This window comes from Apodemus sylvaticus, chromosome 23 (genome assembly GCF_947179515.1).
Source record: "Apodemus sylvaticus chromosome 23, mApoSyl1.1, whole genome shotgun sequence".
Classification (NCBI taxonomy): domain Eukaryota; kingdom Metazoa; phylum Chordata; class Mammalia; order Rodentia; family Muridae; genus Apodemus; species Apodemus sylvaticus.
This window is the reverse complement of record NC_067494.1, coordinates 39,400,232-39,424,961: the sequence shown is the minus strand read 5'-3', so window position 1 is coordinate 39,424,961 and position 24,730 is coordinate 39,400,232. Positions and strand designations below refer to the sequence as shown.

Sequence of the window (24,730 nt, the reverse complement as noted above, 5' to 3'; positions counted from 1 at the left end):
CCGTGGTGGGCGGACTGGGTCTGCACATGTCTCTCAGAAAGCTGCATTTTGTTTCACCCAAGGACGGGGCGATGAGTGGTCAGTAGCTGTTAGGTACAGCTGCTGGGCCACGGCTGCAGTACTGACTGCTGCAGGTGCTGAGTTCGTGAGGCAGAAAAATCTCTTCTGTGAGTTCTGAATCCGTGAACAGCACTATGTGCCTGCCCGAGGTACAGACCCAACTGTATCCCTGAGGGGCGACACAGCAGCAGGTAGTGACAAGTATGTATGTATGGACGTATGTATGCATGGACTACTGCCTCACGCCACAGCTTACCTTGTATACACAGTGCCATTTTCCATAATAAGATACAAGGATTCTGAGAGACGCTTGGGTACCACATGCGGCAAGAACCTTGTGTCCCTGTGTCCAGAGGGCTTGCACCAGGCACAAGGAAGCGAGGACGCAGCAGGAGGAGCCTGCTGAAGGCAGGCCAGAGGCCTCCTAGAAGGCTACTGGGGGGACATCTTAGTGACCAGCTGGATGGAGTCCAGTAGTGCTGGCGTTCATTAGAGGGAGACGAGGAGCCTCGCAGGAGTCAAATGGAGAGCTGCCTCAGAGTTTTCATTTTAACTTAATCTGCACTGCAAATTCCCAATTTATAGAATTTGATCAAATCATGATGATGATCAAGTCTAAGAAATACCCATGCTTAAGTTCTGTAATATGCAAGCTAAATCTGAGCATCCAGATATGACTCAAGAACACTAACCACTTTGGCAATGCTATGATCAAATTCAGATTTCTCCTCAGGATTAGTAAGACTGAGGATTAGACATTCCTTTAACTGGAAACAACCCGGGGAGACTGAGGGATGCTGTCGAAGGTTAGCGAAGCAAGCGAGTGCCAGCTGTTTCAAGAGGAACTGAAGACAGGCTTGAAGGGAAGGCCTGAAGAGAAACAGCCTCTGGCAGGCGAGCCAGGCTAGCGGCAGTCTCCTGCAGAGTTGGGGGACTAGGTGCACCCCTTCTCTGGGAGGGCAGAATGCACCGAGTCTTCAGACAGAGATGGGACTTTGAAGAATGGAGCTGAAAGCCCTGGGTCACGGTGACACTGGCGCCCATGGGGGGCTCTCAAATGGCTAGCAGGCTGACAGTTTCTGACTTTTACACCTCACATCCCTGGAACTGAAATAGTTGTAAAATTACCATGCAATTCAGTCCCGGACCAGCGCATACTCGCATACTCAGCTGAATATCATTTGAAATTCGCTTTGGCTGGATTTGTGAGGGAAAAAAAAGGAAAATCCAAGACTGGGGCGGGTAGGGGGGCGGTGCGTTCTCGTTACCTTAAAGAAAGCCTTAAACCTTTCTGAAGTTCCAGACCTTTTCCACAGTAACTGGAGATTAAACTCCTTAGACCTATTGACGAAAGCACAAAACTGCAGTGCCAGCTCCAGCCTGTGCAGACTCCAGATGTACCGAGAGTGGCAACTGGTGTGAATCCAGACACAGAATCACTGTGACTTGCCTTATTTTAGCAATAAAATTGCTTATTCTAGCAAGCCGAGAGAGACTAGAGCCTTGGTTCTGGCTCACGAGTTTAATACCTATGCTCGGGAGGCAGAGGCAGGCGGGTCTCTATGAGTTTTTGGACAGCCTGGTCTACAGAGTGAGTTAGTTCTAGGACTGTCAGGGCTACACAGAGGAACCTCATCTTGAAAAACAAGAAAACAAACAAATCACATTTGAGAATGGTCAGTGCAGGATGCTTTTCTAGGGAAGACAAGCAAAGTAACAGGCTATGAAGATCAAACTGATTTCTGCCCTTTTGCCCAAATTCATCATTAATAATTAATGTTAATTCCATAATTCCCTTCTATTTGCAGAAGTGAGTCCCTGAGGCCTTCTCTCCTTGTAAACACTTTGCAAGGGTAGTTATTACATGTGTTTGCTTGAAGGGAGCAAAGTGCTGTTTCATAAAATATGCTGTAATTAAACACTTTTCCACATTTAGCTTGGTTTCATCTTATTTGTATACTTAATAATTCAATTTTATAGCATTGCAATATATTTCCAACACCTCGTTTCTTCTGTACCTCACAGAAATTATCCTCCTAATCTCCTTCATATTTCTTCTTCATTGTGAATTTTAAATTTTAATTGATTTTTTTTTTTTTTTTTTTGAGTTGGAGATTCACTTGGTAGCCTGGGGCTGAGAAACTTGCAGCAATCCTCCTGCCTCGGCTACCAAGCACTGGGATTACAGCTGTGAATCATGCTTGGCAGTTCCTGAGTATTTCTGATACTTTTCCATCCCTAAAGCTTCACGATGCTATTCTTGGAGGCAAGCATCAGTCTCATCCTGACACTCGCTGGCTGACTGCACAGGGGGAGGAGACCTAACTACAGGCCGGGAGACGGGAGCTTGGGGCCAAAGAGCCTCTGCAATCCCTCACCTTGGGTTTGAAGCCTGGCCCTGCCTGTGGGTACAGAGTGCATGGGTCAAACTGTTCAAATCTAGTTTTCTCACCTGCGAAGTGACGACTGGGTCACTGCATCGAGGAGAAGTGTACCCCGTGCTGTGCCTGGTCTTTCCTAGAGAGGCAGGGGACCTGTGTGCTCCCCCGACTCCACTGTGAGCCCTGCTCAGCACAGCCCCATGCTCAATGGTGTGTGCAGTAATATTGCTTTGTTCTTGTTCCTCCCAGACAGTATCTTGATATGTAGCTTAGGCTGACCTCAAATCACGGTGATTCTCTCCTGCCGCTGCCTGCTGGGATTATAAGCATGGGCCACATCTGGTTCCAACTTCTCTCTTTGGATAATCAGTTTTGTAAATGCTACATCTGACACTAAAATGGGGTTAAAGAAGCTGTAAAATGTCTTCCCCAGATGCCTTAAATCAACCCTAGATGAAAGTCACTGTGCTAACAGACTGAGGGATGAGGTCGAGGACCTGTCTTTCATATCCATATCTTTCTCATTGCACCCTTTAACAAGACACTAGCCATCCACTCCACCGATAACATAAATACTTGTGAGGAAGAAGAGGGTGGTGATGGTGGTGGTGGTGGTGTCAGGGTCTCTGCTTAACAGGCACTGAAGGAGGAACACAGGCAGGGCATTCCCTGCTTAAACACGCCAGTCTATATAGCCTGTGTCATGTCATATCCTTCAGTGCTTGCTGAGACAAGACGGGCGCTGGGGGTCTGACCATGGGCAGAGCCTAGATATTGGTTTTAAGCATCCTAGTGCCAGTAAGGAGGGGCGATCGCTCTGGGGGCAATGGTGGTGTTGATGTCACACAGGAAGACAAGGCCAGAGGGCCTGAGCTGGAGGGGCTGGCAGAGGCCCTTCCTTACCAGGAACACACAGCAGGTGTGTGAACAGCAGCCCTGCTTCAGGCCCTGCTGTCTGCTTGTCCCAGCAAACCCACGATGTGCCTTCCCGATGACACACCCCACTGATGGTATAGAAAGGCCCTGGACCAGGAAGCGCCTTACTTCCAAGGTGATATGAACAGTGTCCTTCTGGGGAGAAGGACGGCACAGGAAGGGCTTAGGATTTCTGAGACACCAAGCAGTTTGAATCAGCATTTGTCTGGCTTCGTGCACCTAAAGAAAGGATTGTCCAATGCACTGATTCCAATCTACAGGATTTACTAAACAACAACAACAACAACAACAACAAATCCATTCCTCAGCAGTCGCTTTCCCCGATCTCAGCTCCTACAGTAGAGTTTGCAGTTTCTGCACAATGAACTTCTCAGATGATCCAAGGATCATTACAAGCACCAAGCTCACGTGTGAAGCCTGCGGGGCCCTACATGAAGCCCAAATGGTAGCCCTAGCTCTGAGAGCAGCGCTCAGCCTTGTCTAGTCACATCTCAGGAAAGGCCCCCAATTCTGTACCTACACAATTTACAAATACTTGTCCAAGCTTCTTTCCACGACAGCTAAGGAGCCCAGCTTTGGTTGTCGTGAAGAGCCCACTCAGGCCTGGCAGGGGGGTAGCCATGTGGGATCCCACAGTGGCCTGGCTCGGGACCACCTCAGCTCAGCTCCAAACTGCTGCTCACTACTCCTAGGCTTGCAGTGTTATCATGGAAGACTTCACGACAAGCAACAAATGCAGTCATGTCAAACCCTAAGTTTCTGTCCATCTTGCCCATATGCAAATGAACAATGAGGAAGGGATCATTTGCAAAAGGGTACTGGGTATCCTAAGAGGTCTCCTAGCAACAGAAACAATGGCAAAACAAGCACAATAAAGCAATATAAGGTAAAGAAATTGCCTCACTTAGCAACAGATACATAGCCCTGAGAACACCTCAGAGACAGCTTCCAAAAAGCACACTGATGACTCACTGCTTACAGACTAGTGAGAAAGTCAGGGTCTCCAGGACATTTGTTGATCTTCAGAAATCCCCGAGGGCTGGCTGGCCAGCATCTAGGAAACTCAGCTAGTTCACTACTATACAGACACAGATCCCACCACAACACAGGCTGCCTGTGGGTGGGTCCAGCTCCGGCTGCAGATCAAAGCAATTGGACATTTGTCTAACTCTGAATGTTCTGGCATTCTTAGATATGAGGACTTCTAGCAACTGTGCCAGATTATATCAGTCTGCCCAAATGATCCACTAATTTCTAATTTCAGTATATACAATATAATGCAGGCAGGATAATTTAGAGGTCTTACTACCAAAGGGACTTCAAAATACATCTATTAATTAGTTTTAAAGCCCTGACAGCAGGGCTCTCCATGTACCTGACACTTCCAGGAGGGCACCATGGAAACAGCGTTCGTGGGTATGCCTCTACGTATTTTCCCACGCCCTCCTCACTTCCTGCTGAAGGCCTGCAGCCAGCCCTGGCAGGTTGTGTTCTGTGAGGATGTGAGGGTCAGGGGAGCGGGAGCTACTGTGCATTCGCTGTCGTACCTGAGGAAGACCAGACCCTGGACTGGACACACTCTGCTGAGCAGGAAGCCTGTGGTCCTAGGGGGACCAGCGTGTGTGTGTGTGTGTGTGGGGGGGGGGGGGGGCTGTAAAATGGGCCAGAGTGTAAACTAGGGACGGTCCAAGGACCTACCAGCACCTGGAGCGACATCCCAGCACCAAGTCTACTTAACAAATACCACGAGCTATCATGGGTTCACGTTAACCTCATCCGACATAGCAAACAACAGAATTGTACTGCACGTCTATACCATTCAAGCCTCGGCGTGCACATTCCGAAAGCCTACCAGCCCACCATGCACTCTGGAGAAGGTCTTGCTTGGTTACCTTGGGGTCCATACTGGCTCATCTGTGGGCCGTACGTGCCACTTGAGTTACTCTGCTGAAAGTTACTGATCCCAGGATGCATCTGGCCCCCAGGAGAAGGGTGAGGTGACATGGATGGTCCTGTCTGCTGAGGTCCGTACTGAGACATCTGAGGGTTTCTCTGTGTGCCTGCCATAAAACCTACATGGGAGACAGAGAGACAAGGAAGGCAGGCGTCCGTCACTTCTGTGCGCACAGTGCCCGTGGGGCTGGGTAGGAGGCAGATGGGGAGAGGGTCTGTGCCACCAGGGGCCCATAAACAAACATCCAAAGTCATCTCAAACTCTGGGTGCAGCCTGGGAGGGCACCACGAGGGGACCCCGCCATAATCCTGAACACGCGCCTGAGCTTCTGCAACACCAGTAGTCAGTGGCCTTGGTCAAAGGAACTTCCCAGGAATGGAGAGAAGAGGCAGCCAGCATTACACCACCTTTGTAGATGCCCTGCAGAGCTGACAATTACAGTGGGGTAGCCTGCACTCATGCTGCTTGGGCTGGGCTTGTGCCTTCCCTGTGGAGGACAGGTCTATGGCACCCAGCCCTCTTCCCTGGCACCCCCAGCTCTCCTTGCCCCCCTTGGACAGCTGTTCAGCTGGAGCCCCCGGGAGGACCCCTGAGGGATGCCGGGCCCTCTGTGCTCGGTACCTCCGGCTCGGGTTCCAGCTCCCATCCTGAATCTGCTCTGACAGGTGTATTTCCCACCCTTTGTGTGAGGTCATTACGGGCCTAGAGGCTTCTGTCAGAAGTGCCCTTCGTTCTCTGTCACACACTGGTCACACACTCCAGACGTCGGCCTGCCTTGATGACTGACGTACTCCTTGGAGGGCTGCTCCTTCTGCCCTGTCTCCAGAGCCCACTCCCAGCTACGGTCTGACTACCCACAAGCCCCTTCCTCTTACTCACACTTTGCTACAAAGCTGTAAGAGTTTTAACTTTCAGGACTGAAGAGAATGTATCAGAGCAAATCCTTCACTTGCAAAAAGCCGTTGGCAGCTTTCCCCTGCACCCAGACCTGGACTGCTGGTGACCTCTCCCCTGACCCTCTACCACAGCTTCTCTTCCTCCTCCACAGTGTCCTCCTCTGGCCTCCCTGTCCTTCCCAGAAGATGATATCCAGTACTGTCCTTCCACCAAAGCCTGCTTCTCTCCTGTCCTCCTCCTTAGACATCTCTCCATGTGCTCCGTGCTTTTATTGCTTTCCCTGGCTGCCCAGCCTCAGGTTCAGTCACCTTTGCCTCATCTTCCTCAGATGCCTTCACAGTACTTTTCATAGCTCTACGGGCTGCATCATCATCATCATCATCATCATCATCATCGGATGTGTATGTGGTGTGCATATGCATGCTCACATGTGTGTGGGTGTACCTGTCTGCACATTCATGTGAAGGGCTCAAGTTGACCTTGGGTGTCTGTCTTCCTTTATCAACCCTCATCTACTGACCTGGAGCTTGGCAGTTCCAGCGAGCTCAGCTGCCAGCGTGCCTCAGGAGTCCAGCCTCGCCTCCCGACCCTACCTGCCTTTCAGGTGTGCTCTGACATCCTGTCATCCCTTCATGCTTAGATGGAAGGCATCATGGAGCCATTTCTCCACCCCATGACTACTTTCAGCTCACACATTCCTTTTCTTACTCACTAAGAAGCTCCACAGAAAACAAAGCCCATGCCTCGCTCAGTGCTTCAGCCTAAGCGTCTTGCAGAGTGAACAGCACACAGGGTGCACCCAGAGCCTTTTGTGAGTTTCTCTAAATAGGGCTGGGTCTCCCTACACAGCCTGTACCTCCTGTGTTCCTGCTGCTGCCTCCTGCATGCGGGGATGGGCAGAGGCAGCACCACACCCAACCCAAACTGCCTTTTGAATACCTGCACAGACACCTGAGACTCTGTGGAGCATACAGAACACAGCAGAGACTTGCTAAATAGATTTTTTAAAAATGTGCCATTTTTACATGTATTTAAGTTATTCAAAAACGCAAAGTTAGAACTATCCACTTGTTGGCTTAGGCCAACAGATGTGTTCAAAGCGGCACTGGCAAAGGGAGCCGTGGACACATCTCCAGAGCAGGCGTGTGGGTGAGGATCCCGGTGTTTCTCACGGAGGTGCTGGCTGGGGCAGGTGCACTTGCGCAGAGGCTCCACTGGTGGAGCCTCTGCGGCTGCAGGGAAAGGCAGTGTGTGAAGGCAGAGCAAGCCCAGGAAAGCAAGCTACCAGGTGACAGACACCGTGGTTTACCAAGAACAAAATGAGATCTTTTAACATGGCTTGTGCCCCCAGGGACTCAAGTGCAAGCAGGAATAGAGGACTTGTTATTATTATCCTATTTAATTTATTTATAAAGGGGAATCTTATGAAATCAGGCTCACTTGGCAGCTCCTAGAAAATAATGTTTGCTTTACCAATCTGAAAACAAACAGGAATCAGAGCGCTAAAGTTACCGTAAACGCTTGCATCTTCAGACAGTACACAGAACAGGATCTGAGCTTTCTTGGGGAATTCTCCAGGTTTTCAGAGTCCTGGTTAATAAAAATGGTGCTCAATGCCATGGTGATTGTGTGCAATGGCTTCCCTCTTGGCTGGTCAGAGTAGCGATGACGGCCCCTTCAGCACTAGACTGTCCCTCAGCTCTGAAGGTGGCACTGCTGAAGGACTCACTGCTGCCCCCCTACCCCTGCAGTCACTGCTGCTGGGACATGTCCTGTGGCTGGCAGTTGATCATAAAGGCTCTGAGAAGTCTTGCCTCAGCAAGTTACTACACTTCTTAAATGGTGCTCAATGCCATGGTGATTGTGTGCAATGGCATTTACTTAATCCTTAAAGATACACACGTCAGTTGACAGTTCTACTCAAATGAATCCAAATTATCATTTGCATTGTATAGAAAACAAAATTTGTACAAAGGCTTTATTTAAAAGGAGGCTGAGGGCAGAGCATAAATCCTGTAACTTAGAGACAAAGCTCTGTGGGGTGTGGCCTCTACCTCCCATGTAGGCATTCAGATCAGAAAGCCAATTTCTTTGTAGCCTTTTAAGATGTTCAGATTATAAGGCGTTTCTTTTCTTTCCTATGGCCTCATGCAGGGTGTAGCAAGCATTCTGTCACCATGCAGTCCAGCAGAACTTCTTTTTTTTTTTATTCGATATATTTTTTATTGACATTTCAAATGATTTCCCCTTTTCTAGCCCCCCACTCCCGAAAGTCCCGTAAGCCCCCTTCTCTCCCCCTGTCCTCCCACCCACCCCTTCCCACTTCCCCGTTCTGGTTTTGCCCTATACTTCTTCACTGAGTCTTTCCAGAACAAGGGGCCACTCCTCCTTTCTTCTTGTACCTCATTTGATGTATGGATTATGTTTGGGGTATTCCAGTTTTCTAGGTTAATATCCACTTATTAGTGAGTGCATACCATGATTCACCTTTTGAGTCTGGGTTACCTCACTTAGTATGATGTTCTCTAGCTCCATCCATTTGCCTAAGAATTTCATGAATTCATTGTTTCTAATGGCTGAATAGTACTCCATTGTGTAGATATACCACATTTTTTGCATCCACTCTTCTGTTGAGGGATACCTGGCTTCTTTCCAGCATCTGCCAATTATAAATAGGGCCCAGCAGAACTTCTTAAAATCTTGCCTCCTTGTTTCTGTCAGAGTCACCTTCCCTGTGCCCCATCACTTCCCTGACTTGTCTCTGCAATCACCAACTGGCTGTTCTGGGCTGGGGCAGAAGGTCTTGCTCCAGGGTTGTGCTCTTAGCAGAATCGAGTTGGAGAGTCAGGTGTTTAGTGACCATACTGCAGTGCATGTTCACCGTAACTTGTGACTTTATGTAATCTCTCCCAGGCCACAGTTGTCTCCTTAAAGTAAAGATTCCTGTAAGGCTCAACAGAGCCAGCATGGGACAGTACTCAGCAGCCAAAGAGTTCCTGGCCCACAAATGCTGAAGCCCTTTGACTCCTGGCTGGTCCATGCACTTGGACAGCTCCCAGCTCCACAGAATAAGCTGGTGTTTGTCTCTGTCTCTCCTTCACCTCTGTGTGGAATCTGCAGCGCGTGGGCACTCAGGTGTGCATACTCCCGAGGGGTTTGGGAAGGGCACAGCCTGGAACGCAACCCACTGTTCTGCTTCCCAAGGCTCTCCTGCTTGCGGTGGCCATTGCTTCAGTGTGTTCTGAGGCACGCGTGTGCATGCACATGTGTGTGCATGCCTGTGCTGTATTTGTACTCTTTTGCTCATGAGTAAATATGAACACTGTTCCGAGGCTCCTGTGAGGTTGGTTCTCCATCCTTCTGTATACAGATCTGTTATTGTCTCCTGACCAGTGTGCCTCCTAGAGACAGCAGTGATCTCCCAACAAGGGTTTACAGCCTTCTCTGTAGTGTGCAGAAAATTAGACTCTTGGTTGCTGGCCAGATTCTACAAGAGCACAGTGACAGGATTTTGCACTTTCCAGGATGTGTCACAAGGAAAGGTCTGAGGGAGGGGTGTTTGAAGTCAGCTGGAGGCCTGTGCAGTGATGGCGAACTCAGACTCACAGCTACATGCCAGCAGGAATCCTACTGAATGTATCTAGTTGTTTCTTTTTGGCAGTGTGGGGAGTAAGTCCCAGGACCTAATATATGATCGACATCCACTACCACTGAGATACACTCCTAGTTCCCAAGACTTTCAATTTTTAAACAGTTATGGAATCCTGACATATTCTTGTAAAAACATTGGTGAGAAGTGAGACAGAAGGTGCGTGAGAAAGGAGTTTCAACTCTGTCTAACTATAGAAACAACATATCCATGTTTATTTTTGTTTCCTCATTTGCGATGTGGGGACAGTTTTATTTACCTCACAGGAGTGCTGTGAGTGAAAATACACCATTATACACACCCCAGCAGTGTAAGCTCCCAACAAAGACTGCCGATGGCAACTCGCCTGGTCCCAAGGGGTCAGGGTCAGGGTCAGGGTCAGGACAGGAGGTCTGGGCAGAAGCAGCATGGTTTGGGGTTAGTTCTGGTGTCCAGGTCAGCCGTGTAGACGGCAATCGGATTCCTAACCTCTGGCCACGCCTCACCTTAACAGGCTGAAGCTTGACAGTGGACTGCCACATCCTCATTCGTTTGTGTTATCACTTTAAAATGTTATTGAAGAGAATGGCATTATTTTTCCTGCCCTCTAAAAAGTAAAAAAATAAAATCAAAATAAAAAATATCAAAATTCAATAAAATTATTTCTGGCTATTTATGGTGTTAATATTTATTCACCTATATTTTGCTTTTAGCAAGTTATTATGGAAGGCTGCTTGTGGCGGCTGGAGATGAGAGAACCTGGTGGCTGAGAGGTTGCAGCTGTGCTTGTACGAGGTGTTAAGTGTCACAAACCAAACTTTCCAGCAAGGGAAGCACAGAGAATATGCGATGAATTGCCTCTGCACTGAGTCGCTATATGTGGAAAAGAGTGACGTGTCTCAACCAAATATCCAGCAGGATAAAGTTCACACATGGGGCAAAGCACTAGATTGGGTAATTACTTGTATTACATAAAACAATGTTTCTTAAGACACTGCATGAAGCTTAATTTTACATAATTCATACACATGTACAAATGTACACACATACACACGCACACACAAATGCACATGTGCATACACATACATACGCATGCACATACACATGCACAAATGCACATACAAATGTACACCCAGACAAATGCACATACACACATACATATGCACACACACATACACACACACATACATATGCACACACACATACACATTCACATACACAGAGCAAATGCACACACAGACAAATGCACACACAGTCGAATATGCTGCCTCTGGGTCCTGTGCTACATCTGCACGTCTCACAAATTCCTGCTTTCTCACACTCAAATGAAGATAGATGTATTTCTGACATGAAAATCATGTGCTTTAGGAGGAGTCATCTGAGCAGCATTGGTCTTCTCTGAGCAGGCCAGGAGAGACACACACCTTCTGATCTGCCCCCACGCGCTGCTGTGTGGAGGGGGCTGGGGGCCCTTCCTTCCCTGGGCTACCAGATCCTCCTGAGAGTCCAGTAAGCAAGGGGTGTGTGAGGTATGATTCTGTATGGAAGAGATGCTGGCAGAACAAGTCACCAGCATTGTCTTATAGTGAGCCGATGAACCCTCACTTACACGCCTCTCTAGCCTTCTCCAATGATAGAGAAAAAGAACGTTTTTAAAAGGAAAAGATGAGACCCTGCTGCTTTCAGACATCCAACTGAATAGAAAATAAAACCTTGAAGGGAAAAGCCATGAACTGTGAAGGCCAGTTTAACGTACACATGTGTGCAAGAGAGCAAATGCACTATGGGTGCAGGGTGTGTGGCGGCCTGAGCCTGACTGCTCTCCACCTTACTCACTGATACAAGTCTCTCAGTCAAACTTGGCATTCACCAGCATGGCTATACTCAGTGGCCAGCATTCTCTGGGGACTCCCTATTTCTGAATTCTAAGGTTGGAAGCACAGTCACACTCACCAGGCAATATGTGGGTTGTGGTGATCCAAACTGCGCCGGAACCACTGGCCACTTATCTCCCCTGCCTCTTTAATTTTAAACAGTATGATTAAAACTAGTTTATCTTAGCTAACAATGACTTTATTAAGTGCTGAATTCTGGGCAGGGTCCTGGGTGTGAGAAAGACAAGTGGGTCATATAGTCCCCATGCTGAAGGAACTGTCTCTGGTGGGAGAGACTCCCACAGACAACTCAGGATGGGACAGGCCACCTGGCACGGTGAGACAGGGCAGCTGCAAGGGGACCTGCAGAGGCACCTCTCCTCAGTGCGCCGCCGCCCTCTGGCCTGAAGGATAAAGCTGGGGCACCCTGCATTCGGCACACTCCACTGGCCACCCATGTCGCCAGTCATCTTTTATCTGGCTAGTTCCTTTTAATGGTTAGTTGAACTCTCTCAGCTCCTGAATGCCAACAAGAGACCACAGTCACAGGGGAAAACGCAGGGCCTTCTTCCCATCTGGCTTCTAACCCACAGCCTCACAGCCATGCCCACCCCTAGCTGGCTTTATTCTGTGAACAAGAGAACGATGGCTGTGTAAACAGCCGGTGCTTTAGGTGCACTCTGACCTGTCTTCTCACACTGAGGGACCCGTCACCAGTGTCGGTTCACAGACTTTGCTCAGCTCACTGGCTGCTCTACACAAGCGAGCAGGCTTGAGAGCCCGGCACACACACACCTTTGTACCTAAGGCCCTACACACCCTGCCACCCCAGCAGCCTCTCTCAGGTGCTGGGAGCTTGCCAGACTCACAAAGATCCGTGCATCTAGTCACTTGGCAAAGTATTGGAGACCAGGTCTCATGTTCTAGGTAAGGTGCTGTTCCCAGAGGTAACAATGTTTGACGTCACGAGCACCGTTTCCATGGAGACAGCCTCATTAGGAGGTCACTGAAGTACCAAAGCATCCTGAAGATAGCAGCTTGCTCCTCCTGGAGCTGAAATCCACAGCACACAGCTACAGGAGACACTGCAGACCCTCACTGATGTGCACTTGGGAGTGTGTGCACAGTTTATTTACCCACGTGCTCTCTGGGCCCAGAAGGCTTCATCTGTGCAAGTGGCAGTCAGATGGAAGAGAAGCCCGCCAGGGAAGGCCGCCAGGGAAGACAAACTCCGCTCAGCGGCCTGCCTCTGCTGAGCGCTGTCGTTGTCATGGGCTCCCACCCACATGCTCCTCCCTGCCGCCATCCTTGGTCTTGCAAGAAACTATGTGCCTCACGCCTTCGCTAGCAGCACGCACAGCCTCTGTGCTGGGGCCACCTGCATGCAGACATGGCGACTTGTGGCTCTTTTTCATGCCCTGTGAGCCCCTGAGCTCCCCCAACCCCCCACGCGCACACTGTAAGCCCTGAGGCTCTCCCACACAGTGTGAGCACCCACCCGAGGCTCCTCCACAGACTGAGCCCAAGACTTTAACCCTTTCCTTATTTGTTCAGGCAGCTGTCTATCGTGGGGCTCCAGCAAACGCAGGGCAGGAAACAGGGCCATTCACTCCACAGATATCTGCCAGGTGCCTCTGCCCACCTCCACTGTGCCTGCAGTCATAAGATCTGTGGGTTCTGGTCAGAAAACCCAGGCCAGAATGTGGAGGCACCATAGGCAGGCCTTCCTTACCTGAGGAAACAGAGGTGGGGCCGATGCATGCACACACAGACTCAGCAAGGGGGGGTTGCCCTCATTCAGGGATGCCTAAATAGCCCATCATTCACCTCCACTACACACCACTCATGAGGGAGTGTAAGTCCCCGCAGTGGTTAAGCCCCTGCCCCCCTCCCGAGGAATGCCACCCCAAGCACAACTAGCCTGGGGTCTGAGCCCTTGCCTAGGCCCCATGTGGCTGGGCTCCCTTTCACAGTCAGTCAGAGCTCAGGGGTGGGTTGCCTTATTTACATCACTAGCCAGAAAAACATACCCCTTCCAAATGGCTGTTCTAGAAATAATAGGCAGGCCACAGTCTGTGGGTTAGAGCAGCTAAGCCTGCCGGTGTCAGGTCAGAGGCCCCTGTGACTCGAGTGCTCAGACTGGGGTGAAAGGTGGAGGGGCTGACACTGAGGAACTCCTGTCAGGAGTCTGAACAGATGCTGCTCAGGTAAGGAACATAGACTGCACGTCTGCTAACCTCAGGACCTCAAGCACCAGCAGTGTGACAACCGTCAAGGTACTGGGTTAACACTGTTAGGATTTCTGGAGGTGCAAAGACCAAGGACAGCCCAGTGTTTCCTCTGGTGCTGTGTCTGTTTACTGGACATTTCCCCCTCAGCTTAAGAAAATGATGAGATTCTTGAATTTGTGAAGGAATAATGTAAAAAAAGACCAAACCTTAGTGAGCTAAAGCTTGCTTACAGCAACTAAGCTGTGCAGCAATTGGAAGCATTTCCCACGCGCCCGGGCCACGCGCAGTAGGAAGGTGGAAGACTCTTCCCCAGACGAGGACACAGCTGACCGCTGAAGGGTCTGCTGTCAGAAGCAGAATGAAATTATGCTACTGTAAGAGGTAAACTGAGGCCATGAGGTGCGCTCGCGTGCGTGCGTGCGTGCGTGCGTGCGTGCGTGCGTGTGTGTGTGTGTGTGTGTAGGTGGCAGTGGGAAAGACACAGAGGCTCCCAGTCCAGCCCGGCAGTGCAGGGGTCAGTGACGGGCTAACTGAAAGAACTGGACACTAGGACTCTCTCTGCAGTCCTAAAGCATTTGAAAACTGAAAGTGAAAATAAGAAGCAAGGGGAAGGCAGGGACTTTCCAAAGCTGAACTGGAAGGAATTCTAAGCCTTCGACTGTCTGTCATTGTCCTATCTGTGGGACAATTTCTGCAAAACTTGTTGGAGGAAAAGAGTTGGGTATGAAAGCCAAGCCTGAGTCATGGCGTGTTCCACAGGAAGTGAGCTGTGAGGGAAGCTCGGCCTGAGTCGCGCTCCTGTCCAGTTGCTTCACCTAGGGCAGCAGCTGCTGAGGAGAGCTACAGGGCACTGACAGGCACAGAGGGCCCGAAGTCACTGAAACCAAAGTACGCGCTCTCCCCTTGTACCCCACAAGCTCTTTTCATGCTGGCATCTGCTAAAGAGACGCAGGATCGCTGCCTTGTCTCTGCAAGCCAGTTCAATAGAAGATGTCACACCACATGTGTGACGTGGGGGGGTCACACGCCCGCAGCAGTGTCTCAACTAGAAAAGCAGACAGGGCCATTTCTCTCCACAAACAGGTGTCACATTCCCATCTGGAAAGGTAAGGAACTCCTGCCACAGTTTACTATCCTCAGGGTTTATCTTCTGCCTGCTTCTCTTCACAAGTGAACTGCTTCAGGGAAGGTGGAAGCTAATGACTTGTTCCCGACTTTAACCTGGCCCCCTGCTGTGCCAGCTGTGCCACTAGGTTAACTGGCAGAATGGCTCCCTCTGTCCCTGCCACTGAGGAGCTCCTTGCGGGCCTCATGGCAGCCGTGGCCGTCCATGCCCACGCCACGCCTCGGCTGCTGACTTACAAACGGACATCATCCATCACTGGGGCAATCAGCCAGGGAGGGCTCAGGCCGGTCACCTGATGGAAGATGGGTGCAAAGTGGCCAGCCTTTCTCTATGCAAATGTCCACTGCAAAAGTCGCCTTCAGAGTTGAGGACCATGAGAGTGAGCATATTGCAGTGGCCACAGCAGCCTGAATGTTCCGGATCACGCCCAAAAGACACAAGCAAGGTTCTCTGTGGGTCTCGCACCCTCATCTGAGCAACCTGCAGGATACTCATCATATTCATAACCAGTGCCCTGAACTACCACTTCAGATACAAGGCCTTCTTTATGTGCAGGGCATCCAAGGACATCTGAGCTTCATTGTATGTATGAGGGAGCATTTCACCAAATGCCCAAGGTCATGAAGTTATTAAATGTAAAGACTGTAGCTACACCCAGATCTGATTCCTCCTCAGTATCTGAAGATGAAAAGGGGAATCTGCACATGGAGGCTGAAGCCCTGGCCTGTGAGGCGGAGCCGGCCACAGTCCTGCCCCCAGTGGAGCTATAGCTTGTGATGCTCCAACATTACCCAACCGTGGGTAGCCAAGAGGACGGCTAGCCTCAGCTTACAGCACTCAGCCTACGGGGGAGAGGAGCCCTCATGCAGGAGCCTCTTCATTTACCTCATAGCTGACAAGCACTGACTCTGAAGCTAAACACAGGTCAGTGATCTGGACCTAAAATTAGTGAGAAAGCCAGGCAGGATCTCGGCACCTCAGAACCAGTGTACACGGTTTCGCAGACAGGGTTAGTGTGAACAGATACACATGCAAGCAACGTGCCACCTACACACAAAATATAAACAACAACAACAACAACAACAATAACAACAGAATCAACGACCCACACCTAAGCACTAAGGGCCAATAGTAACCACAGAGGTTCTGACTCTGCCTGTGAGAAGCATCTATACAGAAGCATCTCAGGTCACACACCTGTTCTGTTCCATGCTTTCCTGGGTCCCAGACTATTTTATTTATAAAATACAGTTACTGAGAAACATGACTGTGATGGTGAGATTCCAGGGATGAGTTTCTTTTGTGTGTGTGATTTTGTTGACAACAATGGTCATGCACGCCATGATGTTTGGCCACGCAAAATACTTGAAAGTTGTGGAAACGCACACTTTGTCACTGCTTTGCTCTTGGTTGGACTGATCCGACTCAGCTGATCCTGGTCTCTGAACAGCAAGTGGCCCTCAGCTGGGAATGGCATCCTTTCCTCAACACGGAGGAGAGAACACAACCTCTATGTAGGTCGGCACAGAGAGCGAAGGTTGGGGCCGCTGTTCGACACTTCTGGAAGACTTCACCCAGGACGCCTCCCATGTTGATCTGATGCTCACACAACAGTGCCAGAGGACTGCCTCAAGCCACAGAACACGTTTCCCAGCACATCACAGCCAGCGGCACCATCAATTCTGCCTGCGATCCGTGTCCAAGAGGGAAAGTTCTTAGGGGTTCTGTTCTAACCTATCTCAAGGACTAATTAAATCCTCATTACTACCTTCTAATTATTCAAATACTGTGGGATTAGGCTCAGGAAGTCCCTGCTGGCACACTAGATGAAAAGGGTTAAACAAGCCTTGTTGGCTTTATGATCCAGTTCTAGTGTAGTCCTTCAGAAAGCCACCAGCATCAACATGAATATTTAACTAGATACCACTGCGAAAATTAAAAGGGAATTCAATTAAAAGGCTTGCAAAAAATTAATTCTGACCTCTCTACATCTGTCCAAATAAATAAGGCTTCCTTCAGTGTTTTCGCCTAATTGCTAATCCAATAAAGCAGAAGGGCATTTGCTGGTTTCATTAGGCTTAACTGTTTCAGGGGTTAAAAATGTAATCATTCCAGTGTTAGTGCTTATTTATCTAGTCGGATGACTATTCCATATTCTGTCCAAGCCCTCCCGAGAAACAAGCCACACATTAATCAGCCTTTAAAAATTGTTCTTTAGAAAGTAAGAGTCCTCCGTAACAGTTCTCTTATGCTTCTTGCTTTCTGCCGAGATGCGGGCAATGGTGCATGGTCACATGGGTTCTAGAGAGAACCATGTTAAAACAAGGTTTAACAGGTGGAGCCTGGTACCAGGCTTAAAACAAGAGCCAGTACCAAGAGTGCTATGCTACAGTTTATGTATGGCATGTCCCCCACAAAAACCCGTATTGTGTTGAGGTCTTGCCTCCAAAGGTGGTCCATTCAATCACAGATTAAAGTACTGGATCAGGAAGGCTCTGAGTGAATCACTAACGTATCCACATATCCACGGACAGATTCATAGCTGGATGGTGGTGTTGGGAGGTGATGAAAGCTAGGAGGGAGCCCTGGCCTGCGTGGAGGAAGCCAGCCACCAAAGCCTGTCTGTGCAGGGAATGCCTTGCCCTGACTGCTTCCCCGCTGTCAGGTGAGTAACTCTGCTCCACTGCGGCCGCTCCTCTGTGGCTCGGCCTTACCTCAGGCCCCAGCCCATGGAGCCAGCTGGAACTGCAAACCCAGGCTCTCCTCCCATCTGTTCGATAACTTTATCAGATCTTTGTCACATTGACAAGACCTGACAAATACACATTATTACAGATATCAAACTCAAGATTTGACCCTTTTTTTTTTTCAAAGAAAAATTATTGAGCTAGTAAAACTTTCAGTGGTGAAGGATCAGACAGAGTTTTATGTTGGAAAATACGTGAAACTGTGGGGAGAACACCAGACTCAGTGATTCTCAGCCTTCCCAATGCTGCAAAACCCCATTATACAGCTCCTCATGCTGTGGAAACCCCGGCCATAAAATTATTTTCATTGTTATTTCATAATCATAATTTGATAACTGTTATCAATCATAATGTAAATGACTGATATTCAATTCCTGTAAAAGGGTCATTTGACCCCCCCCCCAAGGCCAAGACCCACATGCTGAGAACCTTGGTATAGACAAGAATGACAAGTTCAAACAACATCGGAGAGTTTCTCTCCTTTTTATAACCTGTGTTGCCATGTCTCTGTGTAGATTGAGCTACCTTCCTTCTATAGCAGAAAAACATAAAGCCACAAAGAATCACGGTCACGTGCATCTAAGTACACCATGGGGAAAGGACTTCAAGACTGCTGCTCTTCAGAGAGCCACCAGGTGTGAGGGCTGCAGAGCTTAGGGTATGGGGCGCCGTACAGCCTGGAGATACCAAAGTTGTTTAGTCCACAAAACTCTGACGTTTGGGACCCTATCCTGAACAGGGCATGTTGCTTATGAAGATATGAAGAACACAGGGCCAAGCAGAAGGAATAATGTCAGTACAAAAGTTAAAAGAATTCGGCATCTGGAGCCTGGAGGGAGTTGGCTCCAGGACACCAGTACCATTCCGTGTGTGTCATGGGAACTTGAGGAAGGGCTCCAAATACTGTCCTCCACAGAGGAGGAGTCATACCACCCTTTTGTGGGCCTATATTCAAGTGTCATATAGTCCTTGACTTGAGCGTGTATATCTTGAATGTACATGAAAGGAAGTGGAGTGTGACATCTTAGACTTCACCTTCAGCTCATTAGGACACATGTGGAAGGAATGCACGCAGCCCTTTCCTCCCTGAGCATCTGAGAAGCGGCATCCTTCTCTGGTCTTACCAAAACCAGAGGGCAGATGCTAACTGTAAGGGCACCACTGGTGTCACTTGCTTCAGTACACAGGAGGGGACAACCAGGCATTTTCTAAAGGTCACTGATGTGTACAAGTCTGGTACTCATCAAAACAAGGGCTTCTTTATTAGCATTATATCAAATATTACCTGGAGCAAACACTTCTTGAATTTTAATAAATAATAAACTTATTTTCCTTTAAATTTACATTTTTTTACATCCCCTTCACCCAGTTTTAAAGGAAAATTAACCCATACATGTCAGCCCGTTATTTAACTTAATAGTTACTTTTAAAAAATGGAAGTTTTGCTTTTTTGGAAGCTGTCCAGCCACATTTTCAGAAGTCTTTCAGAGGAGGGTTAGGGAAAGTGCTTATAAAAATTTTTTAGATCTAGCAACTTATAGTCTTAATTATTAATTTGGTATTTGAAGGAAATGCTTGTTCTGACGGATCACCACATATCCAGTGTGTTACCCAAGTCACACTAGAGGTAACAGGGAAGAGTGACAGGTGCAGTAACGCCTACGCAAGGGGGCCCAGCTTCTGCCTCACAAATTAACTTACCTGGGCTTTCCTGGCTATGCCGGGTTTTCAGACCCATGTTTCTATTTTACTAGTCTTAAGGGTCGGGGATGCTCTTTGGGGGCTGTGAGGGCTCCTCTCAGTGTGTTGGACTTAGCATTTCAGAGCCTGCAAACAAGCCATGTCTGTCTATGACTTGCTAGCCCAGTCTGAGGGGTAGGTACCAGTGCATGGACACTTCATCTTACTTACTCTCACTGGCTCAACTACAGATCCAAGATATAAGTCAGGACCAAGAAACCGGAGGCCCTTCATACGCTCTCAGCACTGGCAAAGTCGGGAGCTTGCCAGCAGTGCCAACTAAGCTGTGCTACCCTAACCTTCTGAGGGCCATCTGGGCATAAACAGGGCTCACAATGTGCACATGCCTCTATCGCACTCAAAAGTTTCAAAGCCATCCCAGGAAATCTCCCAGGAACACTCAGGGATACCAGCAGCCATGAGCTTCGGCCTCCGAGCCTGCAAGTGTGGAGACAGTGATGCATCCGATCGGTGAGCAGGAGAGGCGGGGCACAGAAGTAGCAGGACCACAGCCCATCGCATCTGTCCACTCTATCCAGGTTAGAACGACCTGGCTCCAGCAGCGCAGTTCCCTCTAGCTGCCCCAGCATCAAGTGTACTACCCGACCCAGGACAAAAGGACCGAGGGGTAAGCCTAGGAGACAGCAGGCGTTGTGAACACCATGGAGTGACATTCAGTTCTGAGTAAAGCCACGGAGAGTTTCAAAGTGTGGGAAGACATCTGCTTCAAAGCACCATGGAAACGCATGCTCCTTTTCTGACCTGGACACCTCGAGCCTCTAGTGAGGGAATCAACATGCATTCTACTGCCTCCCTTGGGTAGCCAACTATGTGGTCTCTCACAGTGACTCCAATCTGAAGACCTGACGTTTTACACAAGACCTTGTATGTGCTCAAAATTTGCTGGTAGATACCACAGGAATGAGTGATTAGTTAAGGCACATACATGTACACACACACACACACACACACACACACACACACATATGTGCATACACACACAAACACAGACACTGTCTTATCAGAATGAGTGTGACATGAGATGTGTCTGTACAGGTGTCTAACAGGTGTCTAGAGTTCCCCTAGGCCAAATGTCACCCAATCTATGAGGAAGGATCCTCTTCATGGTTGCTGCTGCATGTAAGCTTGTATTCCTTTGACAAGAAACACTGTCTTTAAGAATTACAGAGAGCCACGTGGGTGAACAGCTTCCCGTAACCTGTGTACAGTGGGGGTCTGTGTGTCCGTAACCTGTGTACAGTGGGGGGCTGTGTCCTGAGACTCACCTCTTTCCTGTGGCATTGGTGACTGGCTCAAGGCAGGATGGGAACTGGACTCTGACTGGCTTCCAGGTGGTTGCGGAGGCATCTGGCTGCCTATAAAACACAGGAGAAAGGGGAGGACATGCATTAATACTGTAACCACAAGAACCAAGGCCCTTACAGTCCACTTATGATCACAGAATGTACAGAGAAGAGAGCTAAAAAAGTATGTTTCATTTTTCCCTGTAAAATGAAGACAGAAGATATTTATCAAAAGACCTGCCTTTTTTAAAAAACAAAAACCCAGACACAAACCTGCGGCTGAATCAAACTCACGGCGCTCGCAACCAATGGCTGCATCGCACACATCCTTCTCCATAGCCACAGACCTAGAGGGGCAAGCAGGGCTGAGCCTCTCCTCTCTCTCATCCCTACTGGACAGAAATGAGAAAGGGCTGGCACTCACCCGCCCGCCTGCCCGTCCGTCCGTCCGTACATCCATCCATCCATCCATCACACCAACATGAATTTCGAATAAGCAGTCTCAGCCTAGACTCAGAAGGTCCCACCAAGCAGCACAAGTGTAGGTGCATTAGCACTGAGGAGAGGGAGTTATGTTGCAATTTCTGGTTTTTGTTGCTGATAGAGCAACAGCATCTATTTAATTCCCAGTTGTTTAATGTTTAGTCAATTTTTCACATATAATGTAAGTTTCTTGAGATGAGAGTCATATGTTTTCATTCCTTGAATACTTCCCTTAGCATGAAATATATACAATAACTTATAATCCAAGAATACAAAAAAGAGAAAGGACACTTATTTTATCAATAAAAGAGACAAGAATCATGTGGAGGCTTGAGGCATAATTCCGAAATTAAGAATCTTCCAAGGTACCTGACAATATTAAGTCACTTCTGGGCCCAGAGGTTTAGCTACATTTCTAAGGCTAAGACATGGAAGAATTAAAAAGCACAGGCGCTAACACCCCCACCCCCAGGCTTGAGCACTTATGTTCTACCTTCTTCCTTGGTTACAATGACTATAAAGGAGGCACCTCAAACATTCACACAGCTCCCCTACACCCGAGTGGGAGTCACACAGTCACGGGAGATGACTCCACCGTGGTTAGAAGGTCATAGCTGAGAAGGCATGGCTGAAAACAAGCCCCAATTTTGGGGGGTGGGGTGGTTAGGCGCCCCAGCTTTAGAGAGTGATATAAAACTTGGTATATATTTCTGAGTGTTCATCCATCACACTCAGGAGACACTGAGCCGAGAAGAGGCCTGGAAGCGCTCACGGCTAGTAGCACAGAGGCCTGGCAGAGCACAGCGGGCTCCCACTGGCTCCAGCTTGGGCACCTGTAGTAGCCTAATAGTAATACCAAAGAATTTAAAAAAAAAAAAAATTCTTAAAAAAAAAAAAAAAGCCGGGCAGTGGTGGCGCACGCCTGTAATCCCAGCACTCGGGAGGCAGAGGCAGGCGGATTTCTGAGTTCGAGGCCAGCCTGGTCTACAGAGTGAGTTCCAGGACAGCCAGGGCTACACAGAGAAACCCTGTCTCCAAAAAACCAAACCAAACCAAAACCAAAACAAATAAAAAAAATTTTCTTAAAAAAATGCTAAAGAATTAACTGTACAGTAAAAACAGTTAGCATTCTTGTCTAAAACAACTTCAAGGGCAAACGAACACGCTATAGATCTACGAAAATTGCCTTGTAGCCACTGTGGGTTACATGTCTCCTATGAAAGGGACACCCCATGGCCCAGTCTGTAGTCCACAAACCCAGACTCTTGAGTGTCTCTGGGGAGCAAGCTTCCCGGGGACAGTAAGTGCTCACGTCATAATGCTCGCTGGATCCACACGCTCACATAGAAGCACACATCAGCTGCACGTCAGCACAGGGCAACATGGCTTCCACTGTGCAGCCCGAGGCAACGTTCTCCTATCTAATGCACCAAGCACAAGTGAAAAGGCTACACGAGACCCATCCCACCACGCACCGGCAAAGCCAAGCCCGGCTGTGGGCACCCTGGGGCAGGCAGGGCACAGGGTGATGTAACTGCCAGGCAATGAAGGAACACACACATTACATTCTTCGTTACCAAAAGACAGCTCTTTAATGTTGAAGAAAAGTCACTCCCGCCTCCCCGAGTTCATCCACGCACTCTCAGCAAGCTCCACAACTCTTCCAGAACTGTAGTTACTAAGGAACAACAGCCCGAGAGCATGTAGGGGGAACTCTGTAATAGCAGATGAGCCAGAAAACACACGTGTGACATGTAACACAGGTGAGCTCACTGTGCCCACAGTCCATGGGAACAAAGCCAGAGCCCTGTGGTGACATTCGTTAGGCAAATACCTTAAATTCTGTGGGGTTTCTAGATGCTAATTTTAAAGCAAACCTTTCAGAGTGTGGTAATCACTTCAAAGGAGGACATGGCGGTGACCCAACCGTAGGGAACTCTAACCTCCATCATTCCACGGGAACCGTAATGTAATGCCAGCCACGAGCTGGTCTCCTTTGTTAAGCCTCATGTTTTACCCTCATCTGTGTCTGTAATGATGTAAGCAGAATGGAAAAAATACGCTGGCCAGCACAGTGGTGAATACGAAGGAATCCCACCACTTAGGCTAGTCATCCGGTACAGCCGTGTAAACATTTCTGTGTACAGCCATGAGCAACCTTAGTGTCTACTTTGCTTATGAAGCATGAGAGAGAGAGAGAGAGAGAGAGAGAGAGAGAGAGAGAGAGAGAGAGAGAGAGAGAGAAGCTACAAAACCATTGGTCCTGTCCTCCCCGCGTGGAGGCTGTCACATACCACAGCATTCTTACATTTTCTCAGTAAACGTCCTGTTTGTAGGCTTGTCCCATGTCACATTTAGCTTTCGTCTCCTCAGTGTCCTGGAGCCTTCACAGACTCCTGTCTTTCCTGATGCCCTATAATCTCGACACTTCAGAGGATACTAATGAGATACTCTGCACAGTGCCTACCCAATCTGACCTGGGTAACACATTTATTGTTGAAAAAGAGGACATGCGTGGGAACTACCTCATCCTTCTCTGTCCGTCCTATCGAGGGGCTGGGACACCCCCACATTCCATTTCTGGTGTTCGCATCAATTAAAGATCTGGCTGGTGTTCCCTTTTGGGGCACTCATTTCCCCTCGAGGCTGATCCCAGTCTCTCGTCTCCTACAACTTTCACCTGCTAATTCCAGCATCGATGAGAAAGTCCTGCCTGTGAGGTTTCCCACAGGGTGCCTGCTCATGGCGGTGCTCCATCTCCCCCTTCAATGTCCACGTGTGTTAATCTACTGCAGTTTGAGGAAAGCTACGTCTTTGGGTGGTCCCTATACCTTGCCTCTAAGCAACACTGTGAGACAGGCGACTGATTGTTCCTCCTGCAGATGCCTTACGTAGCAAAGGGCATGGCTCTGTGCTATGTTAAGTTCTGTCAGTGGGCTTGGACATGATATAAACGGAGATGTCTCTGTATGAGCCTGACTTTCATGGGCAGACTCAGCTGATGGTGTGGACTCACTTAAAGGAATGGGTAGAATACTTCAGAACGTGAGGGCTTCCCTCCTTAAGTGATTTAAAAGCTGCCCTGTGTGTGGAAGGCAGGCAGACACAGGTGTTCTCCTCGATTGGTTTCCGCCTCCACCCTGAGGCGGTCGGTCTCTCACAAGGGTGCGCCCAGCTCACTGAGTCAGCTGTAGATGAGAGAACATCGGGGATCCAGTTTCTTTCACTCCCACTACAGGCACCTCCCATCATGACGGTAAGACCTGACTTAGGTCCAAAGCAGCAGGCACCTAACATAGATCTAAACTTCCCAAATTCAGGTCCAGCTCCAATTTCTTCTATTATTTCATGTTGCAGTTTTCACAGTCG

The 24,730-nt window shown here is 48.8% G+C and overlaps 1 protein-coding gene across 1 annotated transcript in view; it reads right to left on the bottom strand.

The window, feature by feature from the left end:
- Arid1b (AT-rich interaction domain 1B) overlaps positions 1–24,730 on the bottom strand; it is a 337,801-nt gene that overhangs the window by 54,035 nt on the left and 259,036 nt on the right. Inside the window, exons 6-7 of the mRNA XM_052169726.1 lie at positions 20,861–20,950; positions 5,270–5,449 (exon numbers count right to left, since the gene is read on the bottom strand). Of these exons, the coding sequence (XP_052025686.1) occupies positions 5,270–5,449; positions 20,861–20,950 (270 nt within the window). The remainder of the gene's footprint in view (positions 1–5,269; positions 5,450–20,860; positions 20,951–24,730) is intronic.